Source organism: Rattus norvegicus, chromosome 4 (assembly GCF_021556685.1).
Source record: "Rattus norvegicus strain SHRSP/BbbUtx chromosome 4, alternate assembly SHRSP_T2T, whole genome shotgun sequence".
NCBI classification, from domain to species: domain Eukaryota; kingdom Metazoa; phylum Chordata; class Mammalia; order Rodentia; family Muridae; genus Rattus; species Rattus norvegicus.
In genome coordinates, this window is record NC_141537.1 from 171,770,773 (window position 1) to 171,784,930 (window position 14,158).

The following is a 14,158-nucleotide window of genomic DNA, read 5'->3' on the forward strand; positions in this document are numbered from 1 at the left end:
AGCAAGCACAAAGCAGAACTGGAAAGGGAGTCATTTAAACAGTCAAAGACAGCGTCCATGACATTCCTCATCCAACAGATGCACAAGCTTCCCCAAACAGCTTGACATTTTAACTGCCACCAACCAGGGACAAACGTCCAAGTATATATGACCCTTGGGAACTTTCTCACACAAACCACAACCGCAGCTCTAAGTATTCTTTGGAGACCCCCATCTAAGCAGTCAAAGTAGGGAAATTGTGCACACCTCTGAATTTCTGGGAGGTCAATATAATCTTGAAGGAATTCTTCCTCTTTATCCTTTTAGATTTCTAATAAAATCCATTCTCATTCTACAGCCGGAGAAACGGCAGCTGCTGAGAAGCAACACTAGGAACTTGTGTTTGTCTCTGCCCACAAGCCAGGGGAACTGTTCACACAAACACACAAGGTATCTTGGTATGGAACATTTTATTTCTCCAAGAAACACTCAAAAGAGTTTAGTTTGTGGGAAATAACATTAACCCCAGAATTGTGTATTTTCTTCCCACATATCCTGCTTTGAATTAGGAAATGATATTGTGATCCATTTCACTACAAGGAAAATATTACAAAATATTTACAGGAAAATATTAAAAATAACACAAACACAAAAGTCAAGATGAAATAAACTTTCTTCCTCCAGAATTCTCTACCCTAGTGCTCATGGCACATGAGTCAAAACAAGTAACTAAGACCTCGCTGATAGAATTCCCAAAATGGAGAGGGGAAGAGGGGAGGAGACGGTGGTGTCAGGGAATGGGGCTAGCAGCAGTGCTTCACAGCCTGGTCTATTACACCTGACAGTGCACTTCGCTCTTCTCTCTAAGTTTAACGAGAGCCTCTTGTTCCACAAACCAGTCCTCTGAGGAGAAGCCTGCACTGGCAGGACAATCTGTCACAGCAGCCCTTCCATCTCTTTCATAAACGCTTCATAGACATCGTCCTTAGTCTGTACCGACACAGGAACTGAAGGCCCAGATCTGGGGGCTGCTTTGGCCACAGGCACAGCAGAGTCCTCCTCTGACCTTCTTTGGGGAACGGCAGTAGCCCCCTTATTCTCGCGGCGCACCCTCAGTGCAGTGGGCACAAACCGTGTGACCTCTGCCTTGGGATTGGTGATCTGGGGCTTGGCACTGATGGTCGCTGTGGCCTTCTTCTCGATGGTGGCTGCACTTGCATCATCCGCCTTCGGTCGCTGAATGAGGCTGGGTGGGGCACTCAACACCCCTGGGTTGGGTAAGGGAGCTGGCGGGAAAAGGCCAGGCGGGGCAGGTCCAAGAGGAGGCACCAACGGAGGGCGCATCATGCCAGGACGAGGAGGAGGGATACCTGAAGGAAGAGGCAGAGTGAGTACAAGAATTAATGACAGTTAACTGCCACTAAAGATACTTAAACAAGGGCAGAGACTGCTTTTTAAGCAAGTTATTTACAGGAATTTAAATGGAACTCACAAAACCAGTTACATGGAAGGCAGGAATATATTCTGATAGGAAGAAACATGCTACTGTGAGGTTACATTCACCTTTAGTCTGGGTGACTGAACTCACAACAGTTTCTTCTAAGCACTGTCCTAGCTGAAAAATGTAACATCAAGGTGACAATGCCAGCTGGTGGCAGACACAACTTCCAATCTGGGAGTCCCAGGATGCTACCCTGGCTGTCTAGTGTGATGTTATTAAGGTCAAGGGGCAGTCGATCCTTAGTTTCTACCACTCTCACACAGGAGACAGGAAATGATTTTGTCCTGCCCATTAACTGGAAATGGACAGAGCATACTATGATTGGTCTTTTCGGAGTTTACAAACTTCTGACAGCTGTGATACATACATATCCCACAGCAGATTGTAGTTTTTTCAGGTCACTTAGGAGTGACTATAAAGTACTAACTGCATCAAATCTGAACTGCCGATATCTAAACTCCATTATTCCACATCCAGCCAAGACGAAGGAAGAAACCTCACGTGCAGGGTCTTAAATGAACCAAAGCCTGGCCATATCAAATGCCCAGTATGACATTTGTAGGACTAATATGGACAATGGGTAGAGAGGAGGGAATCTCCCTCCCTTGTGATTTAACTTGAAGATGGTAATTGTGTAGACTCATGGGGCACAATTGTGCCTGTTCTCAGCAAGACTTCTCAGACAGAGAAGCTTCTCACTGTTCATGGCTTAAAGGGATGAGTGGAAAGCAATCTAAGTCTCATGAAGAACACATTTTCATGCAGACCCTGCAAAATGCTCTCAGAGACCCCTAGCACACAGGCCACAGCTAGCTATTGTCACAGAAGCTGAAAAAACTTTACCTGGAGGTGCAGGAGGAGGTAGCCTTGGTGGGGGTCCTCGAGGAGGGGGCCCAGGGGGGAGACCTGGAGGTGGGCCTGGCGGAGGGCCAGGAGGTCGGCCTGGTGGTGGTCCTGGAGGTAAAAGCCGTGGTAAAGGCCCTCGGATTCCTGGCATCCCAGGTGGTCTCAGGAATGGAGGAGCCCCTGAAAGGAGAAAAAACAATGTAAGCCAAACAATTGTGGTATAAAAGCAACTCACACAATCATTTTATTCAGAAGTGAGGTTGCATTTAAATAAAAAGCATGAAAATAAAATTCATTCAACACATATTGAGCTCTATAAAGAGGGTATCAGATTTGTTATTTAGATTGATGCATTTAGGTCCCAGCTGTAATAACACCTGAGATGGTGTAAGGTAACACCAATGCAGAACTGGGCTAGTCTGTCAGGATAAAGTACTAAACAAAGTACAATTATGTACGTGTCCAGCTTACAAAATCAGAACTAAAAGACACTTAAAAAGAGGCAACTGTAAGAATTCCGACCTACTGACAATGCTCACAGAATGGAAAGGTTTTCATTCCCCTTTGAGAAGCCTGAACAGAAAGTATCAGAACTGATGACACACGCTGTTCTGAGGGAACAACTTCACTCTGCCTTGGCTAAAGCAAAGCACTTACTCCTCATTCTGGGGGTGCTTACCTGGAGGTGGCCCAGGAGGAAGGCCTGTAGGTGGTCCAGGAGGCCGTAAGGGTGGGGCAGGCGGTGGTCCGAGAGGTGGCGGTCCTGGCATGGGAGGTGCTTGTATCTGAGAAGGAGGAACGGCCTGTGGAGGGGCCTGCTGCTGTGAAGAGGCGGCCGAGGAGCCGTCAGCGTGGGAATCCTCTTTATGCTGCTTCTGCGATGGCTTCTCTGCCTCAGAGTCCTCAGAGTCGTCGTCGTCCTCCTCCTCTGAAAACTCCTCCACTTCCCGTCCTTCCTCAGGGATTTCCTGACCTGGAAGAGTGTTAAATAGCTGACTTCTGTTTCAGTTTGGAGAGCAGCAGTGGCCAAGGGCACACCACAGCTGGTGCACTGGCACATGCCTTCAATCCATCACTGGGACACAGGAGCAGGGTGACCTCTGACTTCACAGTAAGTTCCAGGACAGCCAGCGTTAGAGCTACACCATCTCCCAAAACCAAATAAAACGAATATATAAAAATACGAAATGTCTTCTTAAAACCCAACAATCCAACTCTTTTTCCTGACTCTGTCTATCTGTCTATCTAGTACAGCAGCATGACATCCAGGCTGTCAGAACAGACTTGGAATTAAATGGCATCCAGGACAGACAAACAAGAACTCCATTCCTGGGACCCATCGGTAGCCACAGAAAACCTCACTCCTGCAAGCGGTCCTCCAACACCCCAGGCTGTCCTCCACACCCCAGGCTGTCCTCCACACCCCAGGCTGTCCTCCACACCCCAGGCTGTCCTCCACACCCCGCAGGCTGCCCCCCACACCCCAGGCTGTCCTCCACACCCCAGGCTAGGACGGATGCTGCACAGCCTCCCTCACAACAGCTCACCAGCGCTCAAACTGAGCGCCCTACAAACAGCTCGACATCCTAAGTTTCATAGAATACAGACTTATGGCTTATTTCAGAGCTGCTGACTATAAATGGAAGACTGTCTGCTAAGCAAGTGGCACAAGGCCCTGTTAGAGATCCACTCCTCCTTGCTTCCAACCTGCCATTCGCAGCATCATGGCTTGAAGAGGAGTCAGCTCCTTCATGTTCTTCTTCTTCTTCCTAGATTTCCCAGGCATATCTGCAAACCGGACGCTCAGACCTGAACAGTGAAGGAAGGATGAAACAGGAAAGAAGCATCAAAACGCTGTAAAAATGGTCACTATAAAGCAGAAGCCACAAGCACTATGAATGACTTTAATGTAGAGATGTAGAGAAACATATTAAAGATAATCAATGCTGTGCTAATTGGCTGCATATAAAATATACTACATTAAGTTAAAACTTAATGTTCAGAAAATGTCAGGATACTTAGGAAATATATAAACTGAATTACCTAATTTAATTTTAAGCCCCAATCATAAAAGCTGAGACCGTAATGAGGTGTTTTAAAGCAACCCTTATCTTTAGCAATTCAGCAAAACAGTAAGTCACAGAAAAGATGAAAGCCGATCAACTCAGGAAACCAGCAGTCACTATTAACCAACACGAAGTGTAAGACAACCGGGTCCAGCAGTACTGGGAAGGGAGTCCAGCATGAGCATGCAGTACCAAGAGTACCCGATGGTTTGTACCAGAGATTACAACTAGTAATTTAATGATGGCAAAAGGCCCTATGAAAGGTGGGAAAATCTTAGTAATACCTTGGCAGCTGCTTAAAGATTATGATTAGTCCTCAACATCACTTCCACCACAAAATCCTTCAGTAAAGCTGAACCAGAAAGACTTCTTACCCTGACAGACTTCCACCCGGCAATTGTCAGACACTGCCCTTCTGATCTGGTCTTAGACATCTTTGCCAACACTTAAGGGAATATTTCTATGTGGGCCAAGCTTTAGTTTATCCTTGGACTTTTCTTACCCAGAAGAATGCTTGGATATGGTAAGGCAGTATTACAGCTGTGTTAGCCGTGTGAGGGCTGTGCATGTACACTGATGAACACACAGGAGAAACAGGCTGCTGGCACAGGCCTTTATCCCAGTGCTCAGTAGGAAGCAGGAGGTGGATTTCAGTCAGCTCAAGGCCAGCCTAGTCTACAAAGTTCTATGGTCACCAGGGACATTTAGGAGACCCTGTCCCAGCCCCCCAAACCCCTACCCCAAAGGACTTCAACAACAGCTGGCAGCCTCAGAGGAAGGAGAAGATGTGGTCTCGTGGGAATTGAGCACTTGGAGCTCATAGTGGCCACTCCAGTTGTCAACTGACTATATCTGGAATAAACTACAATCCAGAACTGGAAGGCTCACCTTTGATCCTGATCTTAAGGCTGGGAGATACAAGTTTCTAACCTGGATTTTAAGGAGATCTTGAGGCAAAGTGGCTATGAATCCCAGGGGCTTAAGGCAAGATCTCTGAGTCTGAGTTCAAGGTCATCTGGGACAAAGCAGATCCCTTATCCAGGTGTGATGGTACACACCTTTAATCTGGGCCACACCTTCTGCTGGAGACCTACACAAGGACACTGGAAGAAGGAAGAGTCTTTTCTTTTTCGTCTGCCTGCCTTGTGGGACTAAGCCACTGCTAGATCCTTGGGCTTCCAGTCACAGCTGCTGCTGATCATTGCTGGGGAGTTGGACTCCAGACAGGAAGTCATCAACCAATTTTCTTAGCATACAGAGACTGCCTACAGTTCTGTGACTCTAGAGAACACGGACTAAGGCAGAGCTCTACCCGCTCTCCTTTCTAAGACCAGTTCAACCTAAGAGTCTTCTATACTTTTCCAATGTCAGACTCATTCTTATACTAATTTGTGATAGATTTCTGACAGCCTTTTCACTTGTAATCATGATTAAGGAATACTAATGAAATCCCAAGAGGCCTGGACAATTCAGCTCTAAGGGATGTAATATTATCTTGTAGCCTCCAGGCAGGGCTGTGGGGCGAGGGTGTGTACACACACACACATGCATGCACAGTTTTTAAAAAAGAAAAAAGTAGGATAGGCCTTTGCCGATCTTATCAATAACTACAGTCTATAGATACCACCCTGCACACTACAGCTACAGTCCTCTAGGAAGCTCCCCCAGCTACTAGGGTTTGATTGACACACCCAGTTTGTGCTTTGCATTGCTTAATACTCATAACAAAACATAACATACAGTGTGCACACAACTGGGGACACAGAACTGAATGCATTTAGCATACATCAAGTTTTTAGGTTTACTTCCCAGCACCACACACACAAAATCTCTGAAAGGTGCTTCACAGCTGACCCAGGAGGATGGTTTGTTTTACATGCAGTCAGAGTGTGCTGAACAGGTGCTTTTCCCAACTAGGACGTGGCACCAAGGCTCATAAACATTTTTAAAATAATAAAATAGGTGTATGATTGTAAATACAAATACAGTACATCCATGCATAAAAATCACTTTATACATATACATACTATATAATGATAAACATATAAGTTATAAAGACCACTCCAGTTTATGAAAGACACAATGAAGAATGGAAAACCTAAAAAGTTTTCAGTGTAGATATTTAAATAAGCTTATTTAAAACCATGGATATTCTTCCTTTCCTACTGCATATTCATCATAGAATATGCTAGCAATTTCATGATGCTAAATACTATTATTGCCTCAAAGTGAAATTTTCTTGCATAACTTTTAAAAAACTACATGTACTACTTCCTCACAAACATCTATAAGTATAACATGTAAAAACCTTTCAAAATATCAACACAAATGGCTAGGAATGGTGGCTTGTATTTCTAACTCCACAACTTGGGAGGCTGAAGCAGGAGAATCACCATGAGTTTAAGGGCAGTCTAAGGACACCCATGTCAAAACCAAGTCAAACCAAACTGGGATTAGAAGCTGGTGAGTTGGCTCAGGAGGTAAAGCACTGCCACCAAACCCAATTACCAAAGATGGACCCAAGGATGCTCTAACAGACTGAGAAAACAAACCACGACTGCCACATACATGCTCTAGCAAGCATGTACACATGGGTGCGCATGCACGCAGACGCACATTAACAAAAGCCAGGATGTTCTGCAGTGGGCCTAGCTGTGTCACTCTACCCCAGCACAGCAACCTGCACACACCTGACTTCTTCTCCTCAGTGTTGTCACGCTCACTGTCGTCACGGTGGCCGAACTCATCCCCATCACTTTCTGCATCGGATCTGTCAGTGTCACTGTCCTCAGTACTGTCATCGTGCTTATCCTGATCCATGTCCTCAGGATAGCCGTCGTCCTCACTGGTGCTGGACATGTCATCATCATGGCCCCGCTGAGCTGATGACAGAGGAGCACAAGGAACATGTGGCGGTTGGCTCTCCAGGACCCAAAGACAGTCGTATTATTTCAGCTTGTAAAAGAGAATTACGTACGGGAGGCCAGCTACCAGGCATTATGATGCACTTGCACTAGGTAATAGCTTTAAACTCTTTTTGTTTTCCTGTGAGAAGTGTGAAGTGTCATGCACCCCGCCCGCCCTCCCGTCTCACTGGAGCTGTAGCCACACCTCTGTCTGCAGGGGCTTTTGTCCCTGGGGATGCACAGCAGGCAGTGAGGTGTCCTCATGCACTTCCTACCTTCTCCATGTGCTGAACCGGTGAAATATGGCCAACAGGGAAACAACACTGACAAACACCAGAGGAAAACCCCCTGCCCCATCATACCAAGTTCCGGACTGTACAGCATGTCTTCATCTCGCCTCCGAGGGGGAAGATCGAGAGCAAAGCCCACTTTACGGCCATACATCTGCAGAACTTGAGGAGGAGGTGGGCCAGGTGGAGGGCCAGGCGGTTTTCTGCCAGGGGGCAAACGTGGAACACCGTGTCCCAGGAGAGGAAGGATAGAAACTGCTCGAGTTGGAGGCCTGTGAAGGAAAAGGACAGTGTTAGCGACCCCTGCAGTAGTAGTCAGAACTTTGGACTCTCCTTACAAAGCATCTTCAAGGCTCTCATGTCTGGTCTAACCACAGTCACAGCACCTCGTGTTTCTGCTGTACTAGCTGTGGTACATCAGTCCACCCGCCATTGTGGAAGGCTTCCTTACCCATATGCCGAGGTTTTCTTCAGGATAGAGGGTGGCTGGGCACCAGGAAGAGGAATGTCCTGGATCAGGATGTTGGAAGGGGCATGCGGCATATCTGGCAGAGGGATGCTCTCTACTTCCACATGCTGGGCGTTCTGAAACACAGAAACCCGGCTGCACGGCACTGCTCCAAACTCAGCTCCTACAACTTAAATCTTCTCTATTTTTTTTCCAATTAACACTAAGGCCATCAAAAATGGCTGTAAGCCTCAAGCCAACACTGGTGATTTGAAAGAATATTTTTTCCTTAAGAACCCAAATACAGCTCATCCTTTCTCCTACAATCCCTATCATCAGCTGAGTCTTTTTGAATATGATTTGAAACTGCTGCAGTTTTAAAGAAATCCAACTGTTCACAGTAGTGGCAGGACCACCCTCTTCCTCCGGCTCTGGAGAGTGACATACACCAATTAACACACAATGTATGTCCTCCAACGCTCACCTGCCTTGCCCCAATTCTCTTCTGTGGTGTTGGAAACACCCCATCTACTTTAACAACACCAGCTCATTTGGGTTTCTGATTTTTCTGCCACGGTAAAGAAAAATTTACAACTATAAGAGCTCTCACAAGCGGACAGATGCCCGTCCTTCTCAATCAACTCCTGACACGGTACAAGGCCGTCCGTGTTAACAGTCAGTTTGCCTGTTCTGGAAGTGTATCCCCATGAGCAGTAACAGTAGACGAAGCAGCACTGGTTTGAGTCTCATCCGTGTTCTTGGACAGACAGTCTCCACCCCTAGGCAAGGATTAAGGGTATCCACCCCAAGTCTACCTCACACTCACACTAATTTTTACCATGTGTTGTTTCTATTATCAACAGAATATTCTAAAAAACAAATAAAAATTCTGAGTAGTGTTTGCTTGTGGAAATACACTGATTTGACTATCTGTGATCCTGCTAAGGACACCTGGGCTGTTGTCAGTCCTCGGCTGTTACTGGTTCAGACAATCTCTGTAAGTACAAAGGACTGAACTTGTAGACTATCAGGTGCACACTTCATTTTGGAAACCACCGTGAAGAGCGGCCTGCGGCACACTCGGGCCCCAGGAGCTACCTTGACGGCATCAAAGTACTGGCTCAGCTGCGCCCTCTTCTGCTCGTACTCCACTTCCAGCTTCCTCAGCTCTTTGTAGATGTCTGGGTTTTCTTTCTCATAGAGCCGCAGAATTCGTTCAAAGGTTTCTCGCAGCTTTTTACGCTTGTCTTTCAGTACTTTTTCATTCAACTGCGGCTGTTGCACTGGGTTAAACTCTGGGAGAAAAGCAGATTTTAGAGTTGTGAATGAAGAGCCATCCATGAACCGTCCCTCCAGACCAGATCCAGGTCCCACACTCCATTTCTGAGTCCTAAGCCCTGCCCATCTTATCCCCACATCCTTCCCAGAGGCAGTCTACAGGCTACTACTCTAGCACCTCAGCTGCACCCAAGCCTCTCTGGAACTGCCAATCAAGGGCAACGTTCCCAGAATCCTGCTGAGAGGCTAAGTAAGGCCTTGTCTCCCAGCTGCCACTAACTGCACACTCCTTCCAGTTTCTACCCCAAGCAGCTCACTAGTACTGTCTAGAGAGTACAGCAGTCTTCTGGAGAGTTCTAGCTTTCTCCCAGAGGCAGCTTTATTTAGGGGTATCTCTATTAAGGATGCCAGGAGATACCTTTCTATTTCAATTAGTTTGAATGGAACTAACCCTAAATGGAGATTTAGGGTTCTTTCTTCTTTTTCTAGAAGCATAAACTGAATTAAATTCTTCCCTAAATCTTCCTACTATCTTAATGATTTAGTCAAATCTAGACATTATTACTGCATCATTCCTAGTAATAAAAATTCTTGAGTGTATACCTCTTCTCATTCTAGTAACGTAAATGTTAAAGGAAAATATCGTTAAACCTAAAGATGTATAAAGTGAGCTGGCCAGACAGGACCTTGGCTATCTAATTACTGTAATTAGCTCCAACGAAACCATGGTCCCCCGTCTAGAATAAGGGATCTCAAGCTCGCCCCAGATCTCTCTCCATGGCAGTAGAACGACTCATGGCACCCAAGGCAGCCATGAGGCCGTTCCACTTTTCTAGGGCTGTGCTGCCTGCCTCTGTGTACTACAGACAATGACAGCCTGTGTTGCGTCTGGCCCTGTCCTATACTCTTACCCATTTCATCCAATTTCTCCATGTCCCGGATAATCTGCTTGGGGTCTTTCATCTTCAAAACTGCAGCTCGGACCATCATGCGCTGTTTTTTGTTCTTAAAAAACAAGAGAGGAAGACGACTGAGGAAGGCTGGGCGCTCCACACATTTACTGAGGAAGAGCTGGGCGCGCCACACATTCTACCTTCACTTTGCCTCAAGAGTCAAAGAAAACTTTCAAATTTCTCTTTTGTTTCTAATCACGTTTAAAACACCATAAACAGCTATGAGAATTATTTCTCAATAATGTTTAAACTTTAGTGAAAATGATGCGCTTTAAGTATTTTTTTTCTACCCAGTTACACTGTTAGCAACTACTTCACAGAAAACCTTTAAAAAGGGGGAAGGGGCTGCATTTAATAAAATACTATGCTGGACAGGGAAAATTTGAAAGATTAAGACCAAACAATAAAACAAAAGCAAACCAACAGAGATTATAAAAGATCCTCAAAGCATCACAAATGATACCAAATGTTCACTGCGTGAGTACTCTACCAAAACTTAATAGTTAAGTACACATACTAAGCTATCCAGCTACACAATTTTGGCATTCACTCTGTCGCTCTTTAGAAAGCAGTTACATTTTGATAAATGTAAAAATAATTACTTTCTCAAGGCAGGGTCTGACGTACCCCAGGCTAGCCTTCAACTCCGGATTCTATAGCCCTGATCTCTAAATCCCAAGTGCTAGGGTTACAGGTGAACTACCACACTCAGCTTAAGAGTCATTTGCCAAAAGCCATTCTAAAAATATTATACTTATCGGTGTGTATTTGTGTGAATGGATGGGCATGTGTTTGTGTGTTCCTGTGGAGATCAGAGGGGGGTGTTGGTTCCTGAGAGATGGACATACAGATGGATGAGCCACCCAACATGGATGCCAGGCAGAGAACTCAGGTCCTCTGTAAGACAGTATGTGCTGCTAACTGAGAGCCATCACTCCAGACCCCAGAGCATTGTTAACTTATGAGGAAAGAGAATCAAATAGACAATGTCATACAAACCCCCTTGAATCTAATCTCCAGAGTTATATCAGTTTTTAAACATAGTCAATTTTCTGGTTTCATCAGTAGTACAGTATAAAGTGTCTTTCCTGGCATGTAATTTGAAATTTCACAAATCTCAAAACAATACACAGAATGCTTCTAAATCCATACCTTTTTCAACTCTCTTTTCCGGGCTTCTTTTCCTAAGGAGAGAGGAAGAGATGACATAACTCAAATTTCCATCGTTAACATTGCTACAAGCTAACACAATTCTCTCTTCCTAGGTTCCCCTATGGAGTACATGGATATGTAACAGCCTTGGTGGCTTTGACCCACTAAGAAACTGTACTGCTTATAACCCTCAACCCAAAATGCCAATATTTTGTTTTTACAGAAATAACTAAACCACAAGGAGGGAAAGAGAGTCTCAAATCCCACACTTAACTCATTTGTTAAAAATTTCTAACACAAAAAAACTTAATTTTATCCCACTAACCAATCAAGTTTGAGAGAAAACATATGTTAAGTAACTTACTTTCTGAACATTCTAACCATGAATTAATTTTAACTATAAGAATTCTACATGACCTCCCATAACCCTCGCTACCGACGCTGAGCTTAGGCCACAGTGAAATCATCTGCCACGTTTAACTCTTCCTCATTGCACACTAAGGGCACTTACGGGCTTGGTCTGTGGGGTTCATAAACTTCCCACTCTTGGTGGAGGATGTTGATCTTCGTCCCATGTTGACAGTTTATATGGTTTACTTCTTCATTAAAAAAAAAAACTGCAATAAAAAAATAAAGAACTCATCTTTTGTTATGTGTAAAATGTCTTCTTTTTACGAATTTACATCAATTTCTGGAAAGAAATATCGCTTTTGATTCTCTTATAAGAACTTCCCCTTTAAGTTTGAATGAAGCATCTAAGAAATATGTCATTACCTTTCTTGACCACAGAAAACCCGCTATATCCCTACTAGTCTAGGCAGTGAGACTATCATTAAATACTCGAACCGTAACACTTTCCTATGGGTTATATACAGTACTGCTAACTGAAGAAAAATCAACTAGTGCTTTGTATTTACAATGCCATTGCTTGGAATACAGACTGAGCCATATGAACTATCTCAAAACAAACCCAAACCAATTTAGAAAATGTTCTAACAATGTGAAGAAAACCATGAGGATTGCCTCCCTTTATACATAAGGTGAAATGAAACACCAGTGGGGAGAATGAATCTAGCTTCAAAAACAAACACACGCTCTCTCCTTTTTCCCATTAGATGTGTACTGTTCACTCCACATCCCAGAGGGCAGAAAGCAATCTATTCAAACATATTTACCTTGATTTAATACCAAGTCAAATGATTCATGACTTGCAAGCAAAACAAATAAAAACTGTATTAGAACTCCTCAAACTTAACATTAAGATATATATTGTTGCTTACTAGCACAAATGACTCCTGATTTATATATTTTAGGGGAATTAAAGTGGTAGTCACGGTAGGAAAACATTTTAAGGTCAGGCTTTCATTAGTATCACTTCTTTCTCGTCCATTTCAAATGAATGAAACTTTCAAAATTTAACCTTGCCTATAGTAAAAAGAGAACAAATGTTTCCCGTTGAACGTGTGTGACATTTTCCTACAGGCTACCCCCACTTGTCGCTCACCTTTGAGCATTAAATAAATCTGCTTTCTTTGTAGGTTGGGAAAGGGAATAACCCGAAGTAAATTTAAGACTCTACAACTATAATTCCCTTGGTTGAGACTTTGTAAGTTGTTTTGGTTAATGTTTCTTTCATAAAGCGTTCAACTGCCTGACTCCCTGCTATTTCCCTGATGTTTCAGAACTGACCGGAGTCGATTATTTCATTATAAATGTTTCTTTTATCAGAAAACAGACAGGTCAGGAGTTTGGGTGGAAGGCAAGAGATGGGTACTGATTACAGAGAACTACAAAAAGGCATGGATACAACCTTTCTTTTTTTGATCCTATTTTTAGTGTTTTCCTTTTTTAAAATCAGCCTCACCTTTTCACGCCACCCCATCTTCACACACACAACTAAAAACAAATCAGGTACCAGTCAAAGAAAACTTTTTACAAGACCACGGTCCCTTCGCCTACAAAAGTAGGGACAGACAAGGTCAAAAGACCATGGAACCCAGACAGCACAAATGCAACCCGAGTGGTCCATGTCCACTGAAGGAGGCCTCAAGCGCAACTGCCGAAACCATAGCGACGGTTGGTACCGACTCGAGCGGCTACACGTCAACTCACGGCCACCGGTCGACGCACTCTGGAGGTGGATCTGACCCAGCAGGCGGGATCGCCCCAGGGCCCGTCGGACGCATCGCACGGCCAGCCCTGGAGCCCTGAAACCCCTGCTTCCCGCTACCCGGGCCCAGCGGAGGAAGACGCGGCCCCTGGGCCTTGTATTTCAGAGAAGGCTTAAGGGGTTCCCGGGCGGGTAGCGGGAAACGGAGCACCTAGTCCGCACGTACTCACACGACTGAGAGTCTCCCGGGACGGCGAGAGCGACTAGCGAGGGGTTCCCGAGTACTTTCTCCGAAGGGGCCTTCACCTCTGGGTCTCGGTCAACCACACAGGCACCGCCATCTTGAAACCTCGCGCCCCTCCGCCAGCTTCCGTCACTTCCTGTACCCGGGACCAGCGCTCTCAGCGCGTTGCCAAGTACTGGGACCATAGAGAGAATATAACTCTAGAGCCAGAGTGACTTCCACTCGCATTCAATATCCGATTGGATAACTATAGGCCAACAGACCCGCCTCATTCCGGAGCATTCTAGATTGACACTAATATAGCCCAATCAGAATAAAAAGTAGGGAAGCTGCTATTTGATTGGCCGATTGATCAAGAAATTCTGACGCATTTCCGGAAGTATAT

General features: G+C 44.9%; 1 protein-coding gene across 6 annotated transcripts; it reads right to left on the minus strand.

Moving 5' to 3' along the window:
* Window positions 1-432: 432 nt before the first annotated feature.
* Wbp11 (WW domain binding protein 11) lies at window positions 433-13,894 on the minus strand. 6 transcript variants are annotated; one of them, NM_001009661.2, is made up of 13 exons: window positions 13,760-13,882; window positions 13,314-13,315; window positions 11,931-12,036; window positions 11,420-11,451; window positions 10,226-10,319; window positions 9,135-9,331; window positions 8,040-8,173; window positions 7,661-7,860; window positions 7,083-7,274; window positions 4,034-4,135; window positions 3,006-3,299; window positions 2,324-2,506; window positions 435-1,349 (listed from the first exon to the last, which is right to left on the minus strand). In NM_001009661.2, the coding sequence occupies exons 3-13, from the start codon at window positions 11,992-11,994 to the stop codon at window positions 916-918; spliced, it is 1,926 nt and encodes a 641-aa protein (NP_001009661.1). In that variant the 5' UTR covers window positions 11,995-12,036; window positions 13,314-13,315; window positions 13,760-13,882; the 3' UTR covers window positions 435-915. The 6 variants fall into 6 exon arrangements, 4 of the variants coding, with proteins under 4 accessions (XP_087513180.1, XP_087513181.1, NP_001009661.1 ...); XR_015685498.1 differs by lacking the exon at window positions 13,314-13,315 and having other exon boundaries at window positions 433-1,349; window positions 3,006-3,474; window positions 13,760-13,894; XR_015685499.1 differs by lacking the exon at window positions 13,314-13,315 and having other exon boundaries at window positions 433-1,349; window positions 3,006-3,474; window positions 13,756-13,894.
* Between the last annotated feature and the right edge of the window lie 264 nt (window positions 13,895-14,158).